This window comes from Carcharodon carcharias, chromosome 1 (genome assembly GCF_017639515.1).
Source record: "Carcharodon carcharias isolate sCarCar2 chromosome 1, sCarCar2.pri, whole genome shotgun sequence".
Classification (NCBI taxonomy): Eukaryota; Metazoa; Chordata; class Chondrichthyes; order Lamniformes; family Lamnidae; genus Carcharodon; species Carcharodon carcharias.
Genome location: NC_054467.1, coordinates 88,358,443 through 88,381,860, shown reverse-complemented (window position 1 = coordinate 88,381,860; position 23,418 = coordinate 88,358,443). Strand labels below are relative to the sequence as shown.

General features: G+C 43.9%; 1 protein-coding gene across 7 annotated transcripts in view; it reads left to right on the top strand.

The window, feature by feature from the left end:
* Positions 1-23,418, top strand: part of LOC121289434 (calcium/calmodulin-dependent protein kinase type II subunit delta) — a 346,749-nt gene that overhangs the window by 244,532 nt on the left and 78,799 nt on the right. For all 7 annotated transcript variants that reach the window (XM_041209007.1, XM_041209180.1, XM_041209331.1 and 4 more), the window contains exons 9-11: positions 8,919-9,013; positions 18,439-18,561; positions 21,335-21,418. In XM_041209007.1, the coding sequence (XP_041064941.1) occupies positions 8,919-9,013; positions 18,439-18,561; positions 21,335-21,418 (302 nt within the window). The remainder of the gene's footprint in view (positions 1-8,918; positions 9,014-18,438; positions 18,562-21,334; positions 21,419-23,418) is intronic.

Genomic DNA, 23,418 nt, shown 5'->3' with positions numbered 1-23,418 from the left:
AAAGAGGTGTTGAAAGTGGTGATATTATCTAAAAGAATGTGCTAATTAAGAGTGGAGAGCAGGACCAGCAAGGTAGCTCTAGAGGGGGAGGGTGAAATAACCGATGGGTGGAATACATTTAAAAATAATGGAAATAGGTGGGAAAAGAAAAATCTATATAAATTATTGGAAAAAACAAAAGGGAGGGGGAAGAAACGGAAAGGGGTTGGGGATGGAGAGGGAGTTCAAGATCTAAAGTTGTTGAACTCAATATTCACTGCAACAATGAAGCAAGCCAAGGGCAGACATGTGGGCAAGAGAGCAGGGTGGAGTGTTAAAATGGCAAGCGACAGGAAGGTCTGGGTAATGCTTGCGGACAGACCGAAGGTGTTCTGCAAAGCTATCACCCAGTTTGCGTTTGGTCTGTCCAATGTAGAGGAAACCGCATTGGGAGCAACGAATGCAATAGACTAAATTGAGGGAAGTGCAAGTGAAATGCGGCTTCGCTTGAAAGGGGTGTTTGGGCCCATAGGTCTGTCCACAAGCATTAGCCAGACCTCCCTGTCGCTTGACACTTTAACACTCCACCCTGCTCTCTTGCCCATATGTCTGTCCTTGGCTTGCTGCGTTGTTCCAGTGAAGCTCAACACAAACTGGAGGAACAGCACCTCATGTTCTGACTAGGCACTTTACAGCCTTCCGGACTGAATATTGAGTTCAACAACTTTAGATCTTGAACTCCCTCCTCCATCCCCACCCCCTTTCCGTTGCTTCCCCCTCCCTTTTGTTTTTTCCAATAATTTATATAGATTTTTCTTTTCCCAACTATTTCCATTATTTTTAAATGTATTCCACCCATCGTTTATTTCACCCCACCCCCACTGGTGCTACCTTGCTTGTCCTGCTCTCCACTCTTAATTAGCACATTCTTTTAGATAATATCACCACCTTCAACACCTCTTTGTTCGTTTGTCTGTGACATATTTTGGTTATCTCCTCCTATCACTGCTTGCTTATCCGAACAACGCCCCCCCTCCCCCCCTTAAACCAGCTTATATTTCATCCCTTTCCTATTTCTACTTAGTTCTGTTGAAGGGTTATGAGGACTCGAAACATCAACTTTGCTCTTCTCTGCCGATGCTGCCAGACCTGCTGAGTTTTTCCAGGTATTTCTGTTTTTGTATGAGATTGTAGGACCTCAGTTCACTCAGCACAGGCTCATTTTATATTTCTCTATCAGTCCACCTTAGGTTTGCTCATATTAAACTTTCATCTGTTATTCCTTCACCCAACGCATAAATTCATAATCAAAAGTTCTCCATTCATGTTGCCTTGCCACACCTCTTGGCATTCCCAACAAATATTGTTAAATCACCTGCTGATTAGTACAGATAATCTAAGGGCTGCAGTAATTGTATTTGCATTGGTGTAACCACTGTGTAAGGTTTATTGTGAAATGTTAATTTGGCTTTATTTTCCTAAAGCTCAGTAATTTCCCCAGCCACTTTACTCCTCCCTCTAATCAGCAGCACTAGAATGACAATTAATATAACAGGAATGCTCAAAATTTGATTAAGAAGATATTAGTATTAACTAAGAAATATTTTTAGGGGAATGCTAATTTATTATTTCCTGTTTTCAAAACTATTGAATTCATGCTGGAAACCCTAAAGCTGAAATGAAATTGTTTTATGCATTCTAGTAATGTATATGGGAACCATCAAGTAAATTGGTTTCCTTCTCCTGTTTCATAATCACAAGTTAGATCAAAGTGTGATAATTTAAACAAACAAGGCTCCTAAAGCAAAGTTAATGATAGAATTAATTTAATGCATAGCTTTGTTAAATGTTGCACTCCATTTATCCAGTGCATTATATCTCAAATCATTTTTAATTGCTTCTTTTGTAAAGGTTTCAATTCACTTCCAGTATTTGAGTTCACTGACTAGGTGGTATCCAAACTGGGTATTTCTATTCACCGGAACCCTGTTATAGTGCAGCATGCAATCATAGGAACAGGAGAAGGCCATTCAGCCCATCGAGTCTGCTCTGCCGTTCAGTATGATCATGGCTGATTGAACACTTCAATGCTTTTTACCCACACTATCCCCATAACCTTTAACGCTATTGTTAATCAGATATCTATCAATCTCTACCTTAAACATACTCAATTACTGAGCTGGCACAGCCCTCTAGGGTAGAGAATTACATAGGTTCACAACCCTCTGAGTAAAGAAATTTCTCCTCATCTTGGTTCTAAGTGGTTTTTCCCTTATTTTGAAATTGTGTCCCCTGGTTCTAGACTCCCCAACCAGGGGAAACATATTACCTGCATCTACCTTGCCCATTCCTTTAAATATTTTGTAGGTTTCAATAAGATCACCTCTCGTTCTTCAAAACTCTAGAGAATACAGGCCCTGTTCACCTTATCTTTCTTCCTAAGACAATCCTGCCATCCCTGGAACAAATCTGGTGAACCTTTGTCGCACTGCACAGAGTACTCCAGGTGTGGTCTAACCAAGCTTCTATACAAACTAAGCAAGACTTCACTACTCCTCTACTCAAATCGTCTTGCAATTAAGGCTAACATTCCATTAGCTTTCCTAATTGCCTGCTGCACCTGCATGCTTGCCTTCAGTGACTTATGGACAAAGACACCCAGGTCCCTTTATACATCTACACTTTCTAATCTCTTACCATTTAGGAAATACTCTGCACATCTGTTCCTTCTACCAAAGTGAACAACCTCACATTTTCCAAATTATGCTCCATCTACCATGTTCTTTCCCACTTAGTTAGTCTGTCCAAATCCCTCTGTAGCCGCTTTACATCTTCCTTACAACATATTCCTGCCAAGCTTTGTATCATCCTCAAACTTGGAAATATTATATTTGGTTCCCACATCCAAATCATTGATATATATTGTGAACAGCTGGGGCCCAAGTACTGAGCCTTGTGGTACCCCACTAGTCACAGCCTACCAACATGAAAATGACCTGTTTATCCCAACTCCCTGTTTTCTGCCTATTAGCCAATCCTTAATCCATGCCAGTATATTGTCTTCTATTCCATGTGCTTTTTTTTTGCTAATCAACCTCCCATAGGAGACTTTATCAAAAAGCTTTCCAAGTATACTACATCCATCAACTCTCCTTCATCAATTTTGTTAGTAACATCCTCAAAAAAACTCCAAGAAGTTCGTCAAACATGATTTCCCATTCGCAAATCCATGCTGACTATACCCAATCAGATCATGATTATCCAAGTATCCATTTATCGTATCCATTTATCACATCCTTTATAACAGATTCTAGCATTCTCCTTGCTGCTGATGTAAGGCTAACAAGGTCTGTAGTTCCTTGTTTTCACTCTCCCTCATTTCTTAAATAGTGGGGTGATGTTTGCTACTTTACAATCTTCAGGAACCATTCCAGATTTTATAGAATTTTGAAAAATGATCACGAATGCATCCACTATCTCCGCAGCAACCTCTTTCAACTCTCTGGGATGCAGAATATTAGGTCCCGGGGACTAAACAATTTTCAGTCCCATTAATTGCTCCAATCTACCACCTTAATTGTACTAATTTCCTTCAACTCCTCATTCTCCTTAGTCTCTTGGATCTTTAAATCTGGAAGATTTCCTGTATGAAAACAGACACAAATGATCATTTGACTTCTCTGCCATTTCTTTATTCCTCATTATGAATTCTCCTGACCTGAATGGGAGTAAAATAGTGTGTGTCAAGTGAGCATCCTGATGTCATTGTGCACTTGCGCAATATTTTTCACAGTGGACGCGCGCAGATACCAGAGTGGTGCCTGCCATTAATTAGCAGGCTACTTAAGGCCCTTAATAGTCCAATTAACTGTGATTTACCATGGCTGTGCAAGTTTCCGCTCATCATATGAGCAAAACGGGCAGGCAGCCAGCCGACATTTTCACAAACCTCATCCAAGGGCAGGATAAAAAGGGTCAGCAGCATTGCCAGTGTGAGTAGTGAACAGTTTTGGAAATAGTTTGCAGCTGGTTGCTTATTGCTACATGGCAGCTTCATCTCTATTTGGGGCTTCATTCTTAGCATTTCCAGGCTTCATTTCAGACTCATTGCCAGGCTCCCTGAGGATTCAGACCATGCGGACCCTTCCAGGTACCAGACAGCCTTCTGTAACCGTAGTAATGGGGCTTGTGATCTCTGCTGGAGACACCCACTTAAGAGAGGGACAGAAGGGAGGAGGCCAGGTGTCCCAATGCAGCTTTCAGAGGAGCAACCTTTGGGAGGAGAGGCACAGGCACAAGGGGCGCAGAACCAGCAGATAGTCCAAGGCAGAAAGGGCTGCAGAAGACGCCACTATCCTGCTGCCAGGCGGTGATGCAACTATCTCAATATATTTGAGGTGCAGTGCCAAAAGAGGCTGCGCCTCTCAAAGGAGACCGTGAACTCCACTTGCTAGATGATTGGGCCTGAGATCAGCTCCGACTGTATGGGTGGTCAGTGGCCCTCAACTTCTATGTCTCCGGCTCTTACCAGGGCTCAGTGGGGGATCTTTGTGGAGCCTCCCAATCAGCTGTCCACAGTTGCGTCAAGCTGGTGACAGAAGCTCTGTTCAGGTGGGTACTGCCCTTTATTCTTTACCGTACAGACGAGGCCAGCTTGACTGAGTGAGCCAGAGGCTTTGCAGCGATTGCTGGGTTCCCCTGCGGTCAGGGCGCCATTGACTGCACACATGTGGCCATCAAGGCTCTGGTGGGTCAAGCTGGGTGCCTTAGTCAACAGGGAGTGTCCAGTCCATGAACATGCAGATAGTGTGTGACCACAGGATGCAGATTCTATAAGCCTGTGCAAGGTACCCTGGCAGCTCCTATGACACCTACATCCTCAGACATTCCCAGGTGAAAAGGCTCTTCAGTGCTCCAGCCCGACTGGATGGATGGCTGCTGGGTGATGAGAGCTATCCGTTGAAAAGGTGGCTCATGGTGCCTCTCCGCCACCCAAGAATAGAAGCAGCAAAGCATTACAAAATGAGTCATGCCTCCACAAGGGCAATGGTAGAGAGAACCATAGGTCTTCTCATGAAGCACTTCCGATGCCTGGACCATTCAGGGGGAGTGCTACAATACCCCCCCCCCCCCCCCCCCCCCCCCCCCCCCCCCCCCCCCCCCCCCCCCCCTCCCAGAATGGGTGTCACTGATAGTGGTTGCATGCTGTGCTCTCCACAATCTGGCACTGGCAAGGGGGGACCCACTGGAGGAAGAGGATCTTGACGCAGATGCACAAGCCACAGATGATGAGTCCAATAGTGAGCCTAAAGATGAACAAGGTGAGGAGAACGCTGAGGGTGTGGAGCCACATCTCAGTAACCTGCAGGGAGGCAGGGACACCAAGAAAACCTTGATCCAACGTACCAAAGATCAGCTTCAAACGCATGCCAGAACTGCTTCCTCCATCCCGGTTGCCTGAAAGGACCCTTTCATTTGAACACAAAGAACACACAGTGCCTGTGCAATAAAGTTCAGAGCCACTTACGTCCAGCATTACATACTAGCATTCCCTGCACCAATAAAACAAAAAGATGAAGCATACCCAGGCCCTGACGACAAAAACAAAATACTGGATGCGGCCAGTGCCACGCCTGGCATCTCCCCAGTTGCCACAGCTTCATCAGACGCAACTATCACTGGCAGAGGGGCTGAGGAGCTGCTGCCATCATCTGGAGCGCCCTGAGAGGAGCCCACAGAGACGACAAGCAGCTCATGCGCCAACATGAGGTTGCTCTGGACCTCCCTGCTCACCATTGATGGACTGGTGCTTAGCTGGGATAGTGGGTGCCTCACATCCATCTCCCACACTGACACTGACCACCTGAGGTCGTTGCCTGTGTGAGGGCTTGCAGGTCTGAGCGCAACCCTAGGAACCCCTGATTCTGTCCCTGGAGCTGTCTCTCAATGGAGGAGGCAGTGCACTCACCCATGAGGGTCAATGAAATAATCACACTCCGCATAGACTCCTCCATCACGGAGAGCATGGCATGCAGACCCTCATGGACCCTCTGCCAGTTCCTCCTGCACATCTCTCTGGACACCCAGCATCTGCCACCTAATGGACGACTCCAGAGGCTCATCATCAGCCTTCAACTGAGCATCATCCTGGTCCCCAGCAGCCCTCCGACTGCCAGCGCCCTGGGCACTCTCTGCCTCCGCCTGCACTTTAAGCGACTGTAAAGTGCCTTCACCAAAGTGCACCAAGCTGTTAACTGCAGTCGCTCTAATGCCCACCAAGTTGTTGGATCTGCGCTGGTGCCTGCTTCAGAGAGCAGGTGTGACGCAGATGAAAATGACGCCCGGTTGTCCTCCGGTGTCAGGGGTGACCCTTCAGCTTCTGCAGATCGGATGCTTGCAGGTAAACCTAAAAGGGAGAAGAAGGACATTAGTTAAAGTCATCACACTGTCACTGTGCATGCCAGGCACCCCGATGAGACAATGGAGATCTGCATCACGATGCCAACGCCTTTCAATGACTAATGGGGACTCCAGGTTTGAGGCTGCCATCAATGAGGAGACTACACTAGAATGGTTGCACAATCGGAAGGTCTCACCTCTGCGCACTGCACTCTTACCTTCATCTGGCACCCCTACCTCTCCGCGCCTGGTTTCACGGGGAGCGTGTCAGCTCTCAAGCTGGTCCTGCTCGAACCAGGAGAGTAGCAGCAGGTTGGGCAGGCCCCTACCTTTAAAGGACCTCTTGGCTTGGTTTTGGCTTGTCTTCTCTTGAAAGGACAGAGGAGCATTGATTAGTCCACTCTCTATGTGCAGCACCATTGCAGCCTGGCCAACCCCATCTGAGGACCACCTCACAGGGCACATCCAAATCGCGGACCTCAAGCCACATGGCACTCAATCTAAGCAGCCAGGGTTCACCCTCTTGGCCAGCTCTGGCATCATTGACAGTTGCCACCCAGACTCTAGCACCCCTGAGGTCCATTGAGGGACAGCCACACCTTAACATTTCTGCACACTGACCCATGCCAACTTGGTACTCACCCTTCCTGAGTGCAGCAGGACATTGAAGCACTTCCAGCATTGCACCCATGTGCGCCGCAACACATCATGGCTGCTCACCATGGCTGCCACCTCCCCCATGCCCTCTTTGTGAGTTGTGGTGACCTCCTCCCATCTCTGAGTCAAGGGTGTCCCTCCTGGCAGCCCCCTCCTCCAGGAGGACAGCGAGGCACTCATCAGAAAAGCGGGGGGACCCCGAGTGCCCATCCAACCTGACCTCCTGCCTGACTTTTGCAGCTGCATTCGACTCCATCATTACAACGGCAGACAGATGTCCTTCCCTGGCAGCCTTTTTGGGGCTGCCTGGGCCATTTCTAAACCAGCCACTGTGTTGCTATTGGACCCGGCGGCTGATAGACCCCCACCCCGACTCAGCCCTTCCTGGCCAGGGCGGAGACACGTTTCACGCTGCATCTGTGTGAAATTGCAGTCGGGGCCCGATCGCGGGCGGCGGTCAGTTTCACGGTCGCTCCTGGGCCTGTCCACCATACCTGCCTGACTAGGGAAAAATTCTGCCCCAGGTTTACTACTACTTCTGGCAACTTTATAAGCCTTTTAATCTTATGCAATCCTTAACTTCCTTTGTCAGCCACGGTTGACTGACTTTTTTGGGGTTTTTGCACTAGAAGGAATGTATAGGTGCTGTCAGCTATGTAATAATTCTTTGAAGACTATCCATTGCCTATGTACAGTCATACCTTTTAATGTATTTTCCCAATCCACCTCAGCCAATTTATCCCTCATGTCTTCATAATTTCCTTTATTAAACTTTAACATCTCACTTCAGAGCCAACTATCTGACTTTCAAACATAATGTAAAATTCTATCATATTGTGGTCACTCATCTTTTACAACAAGATCAATTAGCCCTTTTTCATTACATAATACTGGATCTAAAATAGCCTGTCCTCTAGTTGGCTCCTCAACATACTACTCTAGAAAACCATCCCTAACACACTCCAGAAACTCGTCTTCCACAGCATTAGCGCTCAATTGGTTTACCCAGTCTATATGCAGATTGAAGTCATCCATGATTACTGCATTGCCCATGCCACATGTTTCTCTAATTTCCTGATTAATACCAGGCCCCACATTACCACTACTGTTTTGGTGGCCTATAAACAATTCCAGCCAATGTCTGCTGCCCTTTGCTATTCCTTTTCTCCACCCAAACAGACTCCACACATTGTTCTTCCGATCTGAGATCCTCAATTTCTAATGCACTGATCCCATCCCTTATTATCAGCGCAACTCCACGTTCTTTCCCTTCTTGTCTGTCTTGCCTAAATGCCGAATATCCTTGAATATTGAGTTCCCAGTCTTGGTCACCATGCAGCCATGTTTCCGTAATGGCAATTAAATCATACCATTTACCTCTATTTGTGCCTTTAGATCACCTACATTATTGTGAGAGCATTCAGGTAGAGTGCCCTTAACTTTGTCTTTTTGGGTCTCTGCTATCTTTTAGTTCAATCCTTATAGGCTACTGCACAGCTCTGCATAGAGAGTTTGGGTGCTTTGTCTTGGCTGCACTGATTTAGCCCTATCTTCCTCACAGATCAAGTATTGGGAAGCCTCCAGTCTAGTCTTGTTACCCTATCTTTCTTGAAAACTAAAGGCTGGGTCCCAGTAACCACAGTTTTTAGTGGGCAGTAGGGATGCTGGAAAGAACTGAAGATTAATGATAGAGTCTATGTACTTCCCAACCTCAAACATTTTGAGATGGTGACATTGTGCTGAAACATTTTTTTTGGAAAATTAAATATCAGTCTATATTTTTCAAAAATAATTTACTGGGGCCTGAACATATTTGACAACCTAGCTGTACATTAGCCACATGAATATAGTTTTGGCATTTAGTATTTCTTTAATTTTGGCAGGCGTTATTCTGTACATACTGTTGGTTGGTTACCCTCCATTCTGGGATGAAGATCAGCACAGGCTTTACCAGCAGATCAAGGCTGGCGCTTATGATGTAAGTAAATTGAATAGCTCCTGCTAACTTTTTCAAGCAGTTGAAAATGTTTTATTAACACATGTAGAGTTTGTTTTAACCCCCTGACTGTCGATAAGTCATTTGTTATTCAGCACTCAAAATTTTTTATTCCAAAGGTAAATATTGCAATGGATACCACCTAAATTAAAATTTTTCCTTTCTTTATGTTTTTTTCCCTTTTCCCCAAAGCACAAACCTAGTCCTGCAGTCAACAAACTTTTTAACTGACACTTTGACACCTAATCTGGTGGATAGGTCTATCAATACACTGACTCATAGAATGTTTTCTGACACATCCAAATTATCTATGCTCACGTTGCCTTTGAATGCGGCACAATCACATCTGGAGCAGTGTTATGATAACTGAGCAAGTGCATAATGCCTTTATTGATTTGACTTACAAGGTGTTCAAGAACTAAATCTGTTTTACTTTGATAGGCATTTGCCAAAATCTCTGGAAATCTGGCATTCAAGAAACAGCACATGGAATGGGGAAAAACAACAAAGGTTTCATCCTAAAAGTTGGATTATAAAGATACACAGCATTCAACTAATTGGATCCAATCTATTCTTTAATTTCAGTCTCTATAAGAAAAAGAGGTGGATTGATCTTATGTAAGATTAATTCTCATCATGAAGCTTCACACAAACATAGCCTTCAGACTATTAAGTTAGGAGACATTTAGGGCAGCACCTTACCAGCTGCACAGAGATAGGGTTGGGGGTGTGATATTTGCAGAGTAGTGCATTAGATCAGCCATCCATTGCATTATTGCCTCTGGGTGATCTTGCCGGAGGTGGTTGGGCAACGGAAGTGGCTCATCCACTTTAGCTGCAGAGATGGTGGGTGTGCTAGCTATGATTTTCCAAAGTTCCTTAGATTCGTGAATGGTCCCACTAGATTGGAAGTTGGAAAATGTTACACTGCCTTTCAAGAAAGGAGGGAGAGAGAAAACAGTGAACTAAAGGCCACTTAGTCTAATACCAGTTGTTAGTAAAGTGATGGGACCAAGCTAAGTGGAAAGGTAAATTGTGGGGAGGACACAGAGGCTGCAAAGAGATATAGACAGGTTAGGTGAATGGGCAACACTTGGTCATAAAAATAAAAAAGCAGCATATTTTTGAAAAGGTGAGAAACTTGTAAATGTAGATGTTAAAAGACTTGGGTGTGCTTGTACAAGAAACGCAGAAAGTTAGTCTGCAGGTGAACAAGCAATTAGGATGGCAAATGGCATATTCGGCTTTATTATAAGGGGTCTGGAGTACAAGATTAAAGAGCCTTACTATAGTTTCACAGGAATTTGATGACGCCACATCTGGAGTACTGTATGCAGTTTTGGTCCCCACATTTAAGAAAGAATATACTTGCATTGAAAGCGGTACAGCAAATGTTCACTAAATTGGTCCCTGGGATGAGGAGGTTGTCCTATGATTAGAGGCTGAGTAAATTGTGCTTATATTTTCTCGAGTTTAGAAGAATAAAAAGTAATCTCTTTGAAACCTACAAAACTCTGAAGGGACTTGATATGGTGAATGGTGAGAGATTGATTCTGCTAGTCGGGGAATCTAAAATATGGCATTACAGTCTCAGGATAAGGGCTGATCATTTAGGATTGAGATGAGAAGAAATTACTTCAGTAAAGGGTTGTGAACCCTTGGAATTCTTTACCTCAGGGGTTGTGGATGTCCCATCATTGAATACATTCAAGGCAAAGATTTTTGACCTCTCAGAGAACTAAGGGATATGGGGAGTGGGCGGGAAAATGGAATTGAAGCCCAAGATCAGCCATGATCATATTAAATGGTGGAGCAGGTTCAATGGGCCTTGGGACCTTTTGGTTCTTTTAGGAAATCTATTCTCTCTCTAGTTCCCCCTCTCACTGTCCACTCTCTCCTGGCAGCTGCCATCAAATCAACGTTAGCATGGGACTGGCTATCTGTACCTTCTAGGCTACTTCTACCTGGCAGCTGTCTTCAAAACTGAACTCAAAAACTGCTGTTTCTAGTTTCTTCTGTGTGTCTGTGGGAGGGACCTGCCTCTCTTGACCCCTGTTGCTAGGCAACAGCCCAATTTTTCTATTCTTGTGTTTGCTTAACTTCTCTTACAGTTGTAAACTCTCATTAGAAATGCAGGCTACTTTTGAAGTGAAACTAAAACTCAACTTGACCTTTTCTTAACACACATACAGAAATGCAAATCAAACTTAAACATAAAGCTAAAACTCATTCCTAACACCCACACATACCAATGTAACTCACTTAAACTGTATCTATTTCCTAACAGGCCATCCTGAACAGGGGGTCTCCCTCTACAATGACGGCCTGGCAGTTATGGCCACAAATATTTCTAAAAATTTCACATATCTTCATAGGGCGCCTCCATTTTGAAGCTCCCTGGCATTCTCCCACCTGCCACAGCAGCATCCTCCTTTCCCAGTGTGGCTGCCAGCAGGACAACACTGTGGGCCCTCTCATTGGGCCAGCTGTGTGCCTGATCTGCCCACCATCCTTAATTGGGTTATGCTCGCAGAGGTGGCCTCTTAATTGGCCGCCTGCAGTTAGATCACACAAGTGGTTAGCCAAGACATCACCAGCAGGGTCTGGACCTGGTTTTGGTCCCAATCTCAGATAATCCACAGAGGCAATACGATGCTGCTCTTTATGTCCATCTAATGAATGGATATTTTTCTTTGCTTCATCCTCCTATTATGTTTACATTGCTGAATTTATTTTGCTAAAGCCAGGCCTGTGATATGGAATCTGCATTCTGTTGCAGCAAACAGATGTGCAAGCTGGCTGCTGGACTTCTTCTGATTGGTGGAGCAATCTGAGCAGCAGCCTGTATAGGTGGCTCAAGAATGTTCCAGATCTGCACCCTCTGACACAGTTAATCACCCTGTCCTTCCCCCAGTCCTGTGCTCTGTCGTCCAGCTAGGTGGGACTACATTCGCCTGGTTCCATCCTTATTTATCCATTTGTAGCCAGAGAATCACCTGTACTGGTTTATCTTCCTTCTTCCACCTCATCTATCCTTGGAATTCTCCTGTTTCTCATCTACATGCTGCCTCTTGGTGAATTCATCTGAAATTGCCTGAGGTTCCACGTATGCTGACGATGCTCAACTCTACCTCACCATCACCTCCCTTGACCCCTCTGCTATTTCTAATTTGTCATACTGCTTGTTTAACATCCTGTACTGGATGAGCAAACTTTCCTCCAATTAAATAATGGGAGGACTGAAGCTGTTGCCTTCAGTCCCCACCTGAAACTCTATTGCCTGCCCATTGACTCTGTCCTTCTTCCTGTTGAATGCCTAAGATTGAACTAGACCATTCAAAACTTTGGCTAGAAACTTACCCATGTCGGGTAGGCTGAGCAGGTGGGGGCGGGCACAGAGCCGATTGTCACCCGCGATCAGCTGCACACCGCCATTTTATGTGGACAGGATAATTAAGGCCCTCCCAGTGTAAAATGCATGTGCGCGAAAGAGCACAGCAATCTCCCTGAGACAGCTCAGTGCCTCAGGGAGATTAAGTACATACTGAAATTTTTTAATAAAGAAAGAGAAAAATTATTCAGACGTCCTCTCGTGACAGTGTTCACTTGAGCTGGGACATGTTTGACAATGTAGCAAAATTTATTTATTGATTTCATTAAACCTTCAGAAAACCTCATCTCGCCCGTGGATGAGGTTTCCTGAAAAACACGAAGGCCGCTTGGGCTCTTTGCCTGTCCGCTAACCATAAGGTTGGACGGGTAGCGCTATTAATTAGCTCAATTACTTTCCTAATGGCCTTAATAGGCCTTTAACAGTTCGGTGGGTGCACACCCACTAAACAAAACATCTAAATGACGCGCAATGATGTCAGGACTCATCCTCGATGTCATCGCGCATCGGAGTGTCGGGCCCACCCCCTCACGCCAACAGCAATATTCTGGCCTTGGTGTAGTGTTTGACCCTGAGACAAGCTTCCAACCACATATCTGATCTATCATCAAAACCACCTACTTTCACTTCTGAACATGCCACAACTCGTGCTGCTGAACCTTTGTTTCTTGCAGACTTGACTATTTTAATGCTCTCCAGGCCAGCCTCCCATCTACCATTCTCCATAAACTTGAGCTCAAGTCGTCCATGTTCTAACTTGCATCAAGCCCGTTCACCTATCACCCCTTTGTTCACTGACCTACATCAGCTCCTGGTCTGGTAATGCCTCATTTTAAAAATTCTCATCCTTGTTTTCAAATCCCCCCATGGCCTCACCCCTCCCTATCTCTGCAACCTCCTCTAGCCTCATAATCCTTCAAGAATTTTGCGTCCCTCCAGTTCTGGCCTCTTGTGCATTCCCCATTTTAATCGCAGCACCATTGGCTCTGTGCCTTCAGCTGCGAAGGCCTTAAACACTAGAATTTCCTCCTTAAACCTTTCCATCGCTGTACTTCATTTCTCTTTCAAGACGCTCCTTAAAACTTGCCTCTTTCCCAAGTTTTGACTATCTGTCCTACCATCATATATTGTCAGTTTCAAATTTTGCTTGAGATTGTAAAACTTTGCAAGACACTTTACAGGAGCAGTGTTAAAGATGCTAGTAAAATGAACAATATTGTTGACTGCCCTGTGGTTTTTTTCTGTGGGAATTCTAATGGCAACACTTGAAACCAAACCATATAGGTACCCTAATGTTATGGGCACTGTGGGTGGTTCAGCTGCTCAGGACGGGAGGAAGAAGTGTGAAAGGGCAGCAGTGATATGGAATTTGTTAGTGAGGGGAGTAGACAGGCACTTCTGTGGCTTTAGACGTGACCCCAATATGGTATGTTGCCTCCCGGGTGCCAGAATCAAGGATGTTACAGAACGGCTGCAGGACATTCAGAAGGGGGAGTGTGAACAGCCAGAGGTTGTGGTCCATGTTAGGAGCAATGACATAGGAAGAAAGTGAAATGAGGTCCTGCAAGCAGACTTTAGGGAGTTAGGTAGGAAATTGAAAAGCAGGATTTTAAAGGTAATAATCTCCAGATTACTCCCGGTGCCACGCAGTAGTGAGTATAGGAACAGAAGGATAGAGCAGATAAATGCACGGCTGGTGAGATGGTGCAGGAGGGAGGGCTTTAGATTCCTGGGGCATTGGGGCTGTTTCTGGGGAAGGTGGGACCTGTACAAGTTGGATGGTTACACTTGAACAAGAACAGGACCAACATCCTTGCTAATGCTATTGGGGGGGGTTCAAACTAAATTGGCAGGGGGATGGGATCCTGAAAAGTAGTTCAGAGGGGAGCGGAGCTGAGATGGAATTAGAAGTTAAAACACTAGTAATTGAGTCTGGTAGGCAGAGGAAACATAGGCTAGATAAGAAATAAGTGATTTTAGCAAGGCTAACTGGAATATATTTTAATGCAAGGAGCCTGAGGATTAAGACAGATGAGCTGAGGGCAGAGATAAGCATGTCAGAGTACGGTATCATAGCAATGGCTGATTCTTGGCTAAAAAAAGGGCAGGATTGGCAGCTCAACATTCCTGGTTATAAGCTATTCAGAAGAGATAAGAGAGGGGTATAGAAGAGGTAGGGTGGGGCGGGGTGGGGGGTGGGGTGGTTGCAATGTTGATCAAGGAATCAATTATATCAGTGAATAGGGATGATATCTTGGAAGGATCATCAAATGAAGCCACATGGGTAGAAGCAAAAAACACAAAAGGGGCAAACACGTTGTTGGGTGTGTACTATAAGCCCCCAAACACTAAGAGAAAGATAGAGGATCAAATGTGTAATCTAATTTCAGAGAAGTGCAAGAAGAATAGGGCAGTAATAGTTGGAGATTTTAGCTACCCAAATATTAACTGGGATAGTTTTAGTGTGCAAGATATGGAGGGAGCAAAATTCTTAAGTTGCATCCAGGAGAACTTTTTTAGCTGTATGTAGAAAGCCCAACAAGGGAGGAGGCAGTTCCAGACCTAATATTCAGAAACAGCCTGGGTAGGTGGAAGGCCTATCACTAGGGGAGCATTTTGGAGATAGTGACCATAACTCAGTTAGATTTAGGATAGTTATGGAAAAGGATAAGTTTGGGTTAGGAATAAAAGTTCTAAACTGAGGAAAGGCTAAGATGAGATGTGATTTGGCCCAAGTGGACTTGGAACAGCTCCTTGCAGATAAAACTGTGTCAGAGCAGTGGGAGGCATTCAAGGAGGAAAAAACGAGAGTACAGGGCAAATATGTTCCGTAAAGACAAAATGGGGGACCAAGTCCAGATAACCCTGGATGTTAAGGGACATAAAGTTAGGATTAAAGATAAAAAGAGAAGTTTATGCAAGTTAGGATTAAGAATAAAAAGAGAAGCTTATGGCAGATACTGAGGGCTCAATATGGCAGAGTCCTTAGGGGAGTATAAAAAAGTGCAGAGGGGAACTTAAAAAGGAAATTAGGAATGCTAAGAGAGTGCATGAGAAAGCGTTGGTGGGTAGAATGAAGGAAGACCCAAAGGGGTTTTTTAAAATATATAAGGACCAAGAGAATAAGTAGGAACAGAGTAGGGCCAGTTAGGGGCCATAAAGGTCATCTGTGTGTGGACCCGGAAGACATCAGTGCACTCATCAGTAAATACTTTGCATCAGTCTTCACAATGGAAAAGGACGATATAGATATAGACATCAAGATTGAGGACTATGAAATATTAGAGGAAATTAACAGAGACAGAGATGAGGTACTAGCGGGTTTAGCGGCCTTAGAAGTGGATAACTCTGCAGGCCTGGATGAGTTGTATCCCAGATTGTTAAGGGAGGCAAAGGGAGAGATATCAGGGGTCCTGGCAGTAATTTTCAAAACCTCTCTGGCCACAGGTGAAGTGCTGGAGGACAGCTAACGTCCCATTATTTAAAAAGGGAGGAAGGATAGACCAGGAAATTACAAGCCAGTCAGTCCAACCTCGGTAGTTACTTCCTCCCCCAATTGCTAGGTAGTTACTAGGAAGAATTCTGAGGGACGGAATATATCTGCACTTGGAGAGACACGGATTATTCGGGGATAGCCAGCATGGATTTGTTAAGGGAAGGTCGTGTTTGACAAATTTGATCGAATTTTTTGAGATGGTAACCAGGAGTGTTATTGAGGGTAATGCATTTGATGTGGTCTACATAGACTTTAGCAAGGCATTTGATAAGGTCCCTCATGGCAGGCTGGTCAAGAAAGTAAGAGCCCATGGGATCCAAGGCAAAAAGGCACATTGGATCAAAAATTAGCTGAGAGGCAGGAAGCAGAGGGCGATGGTAGAGGGATGTTTCTGTGACCGGAAGTCTGTTTCCAATGGGGTTCCGCAGAGCTCAGTGCTGGGGCCCTTGCTGTTTGTGGTCTACAGAATGATTAGGGCTTAAATGTAGTGGGTATGATCAAGAAGTTCACGGATGACACGAAAATTGGTAGAGCAGTGAATGGTGAGGAGGATAGCTGTAAACTGCAGGAGGATATCAATGGATTGGTCAGGTGGGTAGAGCAATGGCAAATGAAATTCAAACCAGAAAAGTCTGAGGTAATGCACTTGGAGAGAGCTAACAGGACAAGGGATTACACTATGAATGGTAGGACCCTGGAAAGTACTGAAGATCAGAGTCACCATGGTGTGGATATCCATGGATCCCTGAAGGTAACAGGGCAGGTAGATAAAATGGTTAAGAAGGCATATGGGATACTTGCCTTTATTAGCCGAGGCATTGAATACAAGAGCAGGGTGGTTATGTGCTGGAACTGTATAAAATGCTGGTTAGGGCACAACTGGAGTACTGTGTGCAGTTCTGGTCACCACATTATAGGAAGGATGTAATTGCACTGGAGAGGGTGCAGAGGAGAGTTACCAGGATGCTGCCTGGGCTGGAGGGCTTGAGCTATGAGGAAAGATTGGATAGGCTGGGGTTGTTTTCCTTGGAGCAACAAAATTTGAGAGGGGACCTGATAGAAGTGTATAAGATTTTGAGGGGCATAGATAGGAAGGCACTTTTTCCATTAGTAGAGGGGTCAATAACCAGGGGGCATAGATTTAAGGTAACAGATAGAAGGCTAAGAGGGGAGTTGAGGAGAAATGTTTTCACCAGAGGGTGATGGGAGTCTGGAACTCATTGCCTGAAAGGGTGGTTGAGTCAGAAACTCTCATAACATTTAAGAAGTATTTAGATAGTCACTTGCACTGCCATAGCCTCCAGGGCTATGGACCAAGTGCTGGAAAATGGGATTAGTATAGTCGGATCTTTGAAGACCGACGTGGACACGCTGGGTCAAATGGCCTCCTGTGTCTGAGTCTAAAATGTTTCCGTAAGACAGCAGAATGTGTTAATAGAACAAAGGTCAGCACTCTGTGAAAAAACAACATAGAACAAGTGACGGATGGCCCTTTTGGGGAATGTGGGGGGGAGGAGCGGTGGTTGGGAGAAAAGGCTAGAAAAAGGGATTTTAAAAGGGGTTAAAAAAGGGATAAAACAATAAATAAAAATAAGTGAATAAAAAATACATTTTAAAAAAGGAATTAAAAAGGAGTGATGATAAAGGAGAGAGTTTTGATCCTTTTTTAAATTCATTTTTATTTTTCATTCATTTATTTTTATTAATTGTTTTATCCCTTTTTTAATCCCTTTTTCTATCCTTTCCCCAACCACCGCCTCCCCCCCCCGCCACCCCCATTCCCCAAAAGGGCCTTTTGTCACTTGTCCCATGTTGTTCTTTCACAGAGTGCTGACCCTTGATTTGCTATTCACACATTCAGCCTTTTTACCTTTACACAGCTTTATGCCTTTATGCACATTCTTTAGTCTTCACCACTACCATTAATTCTCCCTTTGTCTTGTGCCCATGATATCTTTGTCAATCTCTTCTTGGCCCCAACCTATTGCTGACCTCCTATCCTGCTTTACCTGCTCTGCCCCTGTTAAACAGTATAAATTCCATCACATTTCTATTTCTCCTTAGCTCTGAAGAAGAGTCATAAGGACTCGAAACATTAACTCTGATTCTCTCTCCACAGATGCTGTCTGACCTGAGTTGTTCCAGTATTTTCTGTTTTTATTTCAGATTTCCAGCATCCACAGTATTTTCCTTTTATGTTATGGGACACTGGAACTGAAATACATGAATGAATTTTTCAGACCTTTTCAATTCAGGAATGTTTTCAGTTCAGAGAGGAAGTCAATTACCCAGGTTCTTGTAGGTGATTTGGCAAGGGTTTAAGTATTTTGTTAAAATAACAATTTTCAATTAGAGATAAATATATACTGTTTCCTCCCAAACAAATTGCACATGCAGTTATTAAACAATTTAGCTGTCCCCATAATATGGTGCTAATGTGAATTGAAAAGGTTTTACACAGACAAATGTCAGGGTGCTGATAATTGTCTAGTCATCTCTGTTATTTTATCTGTTTTGTAGTTTCCATCACCAGAATGGGATACAGTGACTCCAGAAGCTAAGGATCTTATCAATAAAATGTTAACAATAAATCCTGCCAAACGGATCACTGCCTCAGAAGCCCTGAAGCATCCATGGATTTGTGTAAGTTGCTTCTTTTTTTTACATCAATATTTATATGCAGTGGTTCATTATTATTACTGGGTTCATACTTAGTAGTTATGGGGCTCTGGGATTATTAATTGGAAATACAGTCTTAAAAAGTGAGTATGTGGAGTTATCAGTTTTTAAAAAGTCTTTTCCTGTTAAATAATATCAAAACTTAAAGAACTTGCCTTCATGTAGTCTTCCATGTCTTCAGGATGCCCAAAGTATTTTAAATGCAATAAATTACTTTCCAAGTGCAGCCACTGTTGTAAATGAAAGAATAATAGCAAAGAGATGACTGACCAGTTAATCTGTTTTCAGTCGAGTTGGTTAAGGGATACATGTTGGTTTGGATGTCGAATGAACTCACTTGATCATCAAGTAGCACCATGCAGTCTTTCATGTCCACATGAAGGACAGGCACAGCTTCAGTTTATTGCCTCCAACAGTGCAGCATTCTCTCAGCACGTCAGTGAAGTTTCAGACGAGATGACATGTTGAAGTTTTGGAGAGAGAGGAAAGAATGTATTTCCACGAACATAGAATTTACGTGAAGAATGTGTGGTGACCAGGTGACCTCTATCTACTTTTCAGCTTTTGATCTGTAGGGTTCTTTCATGACTCACTATTCATTTCCCTATGGCTCCAACATTTTGGAGCAGAGGACCAAATTCACTTAATACAAACTTTGAATGGACCACTAAAATTTAACCCCTATACATAAAATTCAATCCCTTCATTCTGCAAATCCCAGGTCTCCCAGCTAGAGATCCAAGCCTTTCGTACTAAAAGTTAAAATCTCCATGCTAATACTCAAAACTCTTGTGCAAAAAATTCAAAACCCAGCTATGCAGCAAAGAACTCCTCCCCCCACCCCCCCCCCCCCACCCCCCACACCAAGAAGCCTTGTCACTTTTGCTGTTTCTAGTATGGTCTCCACTGTAAACCTTCCAGGTCTGAAAGTGCATCCTGTCTGGTGCAAAAATGCTACTCCTTCATTCATCTGAACGCAGCAATCTGGAAACAACTTTTCTGATCCTGAAGTTTCAAATGCTCAGTATGCAATCAAGAGTAAAAACTGGGTTGGATTGAAGGAGTTCACGGGCTGAATTTGACCCACCAGTAATGTTTGAACACCTAATCACTTATTACCCTGTATATGTCACAGACACTTCTTAAAAGAAAAATTGCTCTTCCAACCTTTGCATTTGAAAGATAGCTAAATGTATCTGCTCAAGTGAGGAGTTATTGGTTATTGTATACTGTCAGGGTTGCAAGACTGTGGGCTGAGCACTGGGAGGAGAATCTGGTGTTGGAGATACAAAATTAGTTTACAGGGATATAGTTTTCAGAAATTATCAAGAAATGAATGCTTTAAATTGCAATATATTTAACTCCAGCTAAATTGTGATAATAGGTATTTAATTTTATGACATTAACATTGTGATACACGTTCAGTTTTCGCTTTAATGGATTTCCTAGACATTTGGTAGGATGCTCTATATTTCCTAAATGCCTAAGAATTTGTAGAAGTCCTGTTTAGTTTGCTGATAAGATTTTTTTAGTACTAATAATAAAGTTAGGCAGAGCTTTGTAATTTGATGGGTTTTCTGCAATATTGGGCAGGATTTTCCCCTTGGCGATTTGGGGGCAGGGCCCACGCGCTGAGGGGTAAATGACGCGGGATGACATCGGGAGGAATCCCTGACGTCATCCCGGTCCCTTTAAATTTTTAGGAAGGCTGGCGAACAGCAAATCAGCTGTCCATCCGCCGACCTGTCAGTGGCCAACTGAGGCCATTGACAGGCTCATTAAGATAATTAAAGACATGCCCGACCAAGCTTAAGGCTGGCGGGCAAGCCAGGAGCCCCAGAGGGCTTCTGATTATTCATGAAACTTCATCCACTGGCGGGATGAAGTTTCATGTCCATTTTTTAAACATTTAATAAATTTTATGTGTTCATTATTAACATGTCACACTTTGTGTGACATTGTTACATGAGGAGGACATGTTAATAATTTCAATATTTATCTATTTTTAGACTTTACTTACGTGCCACGAATCTCCCTGAGACAGGAATTTGCCTCAGGGAGCAGTGCGCTCTTTCGCATGCATGCGTGAAAGATCGCATTTTGACAGATAGAGAATCCCTCCCCCACCTGCACAGGAAGTACATAGCACTTCCTGTCGGACAGGCCACTGGGCAGGCCTTAATTGGCCTGCCCACTCAAAATGGGGCGGGCCCCATTTTGGTGGCGGGTGTTGGCTGTCCGCCTGCCGCCAAGCTGGTGAGGCCCACACGCCATCCGAGGGCAAAATTCTGCCCATTGTGTCAGTAAGTGTTCTCCAACATGGAAAGACTGGAAGAGAAACCAAAACAAGACTAAGAGATCAAATCAATTTGGGTCTTGGCCAGCCATGTCAAAACTGATTGTCATGGACCTTTTTGAAAACTTTGTTGCAACCGTAAGTCTCTAAGAATTTTGCCTGAAATTGGCCACAGTTGTTTCTGTTTTCTTCTTCCAGGCATTACCATTACTAGCAATTGGGGGAGGTAGTGCTCCTGGCTTAGACAGGGTGAACATCAGTAAGCTCAATTATCCTTTTCGGTACTCACATGAGTTATTCAGTAGATTGAAGTACCTGAAGAGACATGATTGTATACAAATTGTTTTTTTTAACCAAATGTATAAAATGTTACTATAATGCAACACATCAGTACTTGTACAAACAATAATCCCTACCTTGCATTTTGTTTTTATTTTGCAGCAACGATCGACTGTTGCTTCTTGTATGCATAGACAGGAGACTGTGGAATGCCTGAAGAAATTCAATGCTCGAAGAAAACTGAAGGTCAGATGTCATGACACCCTCTTTCCTTGGCCTGAAGATATGATCTTCAATCTAATTTTAGATTTCCTTTGGTTTTCATATGAAATGTGTTATCTTATGCACAGTGCTCAAATAGGAAAACGTTGTTGCAAGTATCTTGTGACATCAAGACTTATGGGGATGGGCTGGTGTTGGGTAGCAGAGGGTATGGGGAAGTATTAGTTTACTGGTGAGTACATATGTTGTAGCAGAATAAGGTGCCCCATAAGCATGTATCAAGTACCCACCTGTAAAATAAAACCTACAGTTACTTCAGCAATTTACATACTTACTACAAAGTCTGGTTTCACAATCGAATCTGCTACTTTTACTGCTAGGCATGGACAAAAGGTATCTATATCTAGCCATAGTTGCCTAAACACGGTTGCTTATTACTTTAAATGGAAAACCAAGGCTGATGAGAAGATGGATTACATTTCCATGCAAAAATGTGGCTTCAGTCAGAAGGTTAACCATCTTGTTTTTTTTTTACCTTGCATATTTGAACATTACGGGCATTAAATTGGCTAATCACTGCAAATATGATTTACCGATATCTATTCATAATGTTGCAGGCTGGACATTAAATTCATTCTGCCTGATGTTCTCAATGGCTGCTTTGTGCTGCCAGTGCTACCTGTAACTGTTCACTGACTACATGCATCAACAGGTGGCCTGATGTTCTGTGTGGCTCCGGCTACTTAAAGCCAGCCTGCTCCTCTTAAAGGGGAGGTATATTGTGGCTGCAAGAAGTGGTGAGAGTCTTTTAAAAGGTGAATGGGGACAGTGCCACCTTGAGGAATGGCTGCTCACACAAGAGAAGAGAAAAAAGGTTTCTGATAATGCACTTGATGTCTCATTGCAAAATGTAGAAAGAAGCTTGTCACCGTCCAGGACAAAGCAGCTCACATCCACAAACATTCACTCTGTCCACCACCGACACACAGTAGCAGCAGTGTGTACCATCTTCAGGGTGCACTGCAGGAATTCACCAGGGCTCCTTCGACAGCACCTTCCAAACCCACGACCACTACCATCTAGAAGGACAAGGGCAGCAGATAGATGGGAACACCACCACCGGCAAATTCCCCTCCAAGTCACTCACAATCCTGACTTGGAAACATATTGCCGTTCCTTCACTGTCGCTGGGTCAAAGTCCTGGAACTCCCTTTTTAACAGCACTGTGGGTATACCTACACCACATGGACTGCAGCGGTTCAAGAAGGCAGCCCACCACCACCTTCTCAAAGGCAAATAGGGATGGGCAATAAATGTTGGCCCAGCCAGCAAAGCCCATATCCCATGAATGAATTTTTAAAAAAATTACAAGGTAGATAAATTAATGGCACAAATTGTGATAAATGGGTTTAATCTAATAGTCATTACAGAGATATGACTAAGGTATAGGACTAAATAGTCCAGAGTTCCTGATGTTTGAAAAGTCAGACTAAATGGAAAAGGAGGGAGAGTAGCCCTGATAATAAAGGATGATATAAGGGTAGTAATGAGGAAGGATCTTGGCTCAGAAGAGCAGGAAATGGAATCAGTATGGTTGAAGCTAAGAAATAACAGGAGGCAGAAAGTACCTGTGGGAGTAGATTATAGCCCCCTAACATTACTATTATTGGCTGTCCCTCACAAGCGAGAATGTTGTCTTCCATGAGTCTGAAGGCGGCTGATGAGGCCAATTTGGGACCTGCAGACTTTATGGCATGTAGGGCATTTGTTGTCATGTGAGATGTCTGGTCATGAGTTATTAATTCTCATTTCTCTAGTTTTTCCTCTTCATTTTGTCACTGTTGGGTCTCAAAGTGCTAGGATCCTTCTCACAGACTTTACTGCCATCTGGTTTGATCCTGGGCAATCGTCTCCCAGGTGTTGATGCCAATGTTGCATTTCTTCATGTTGGCTTTCAGCACATGCTTGAAGCATTTCTTCTGTCCTCTTCGGGTGTGTTTGCCCTGTCTGAGCTGAGCTGCTTT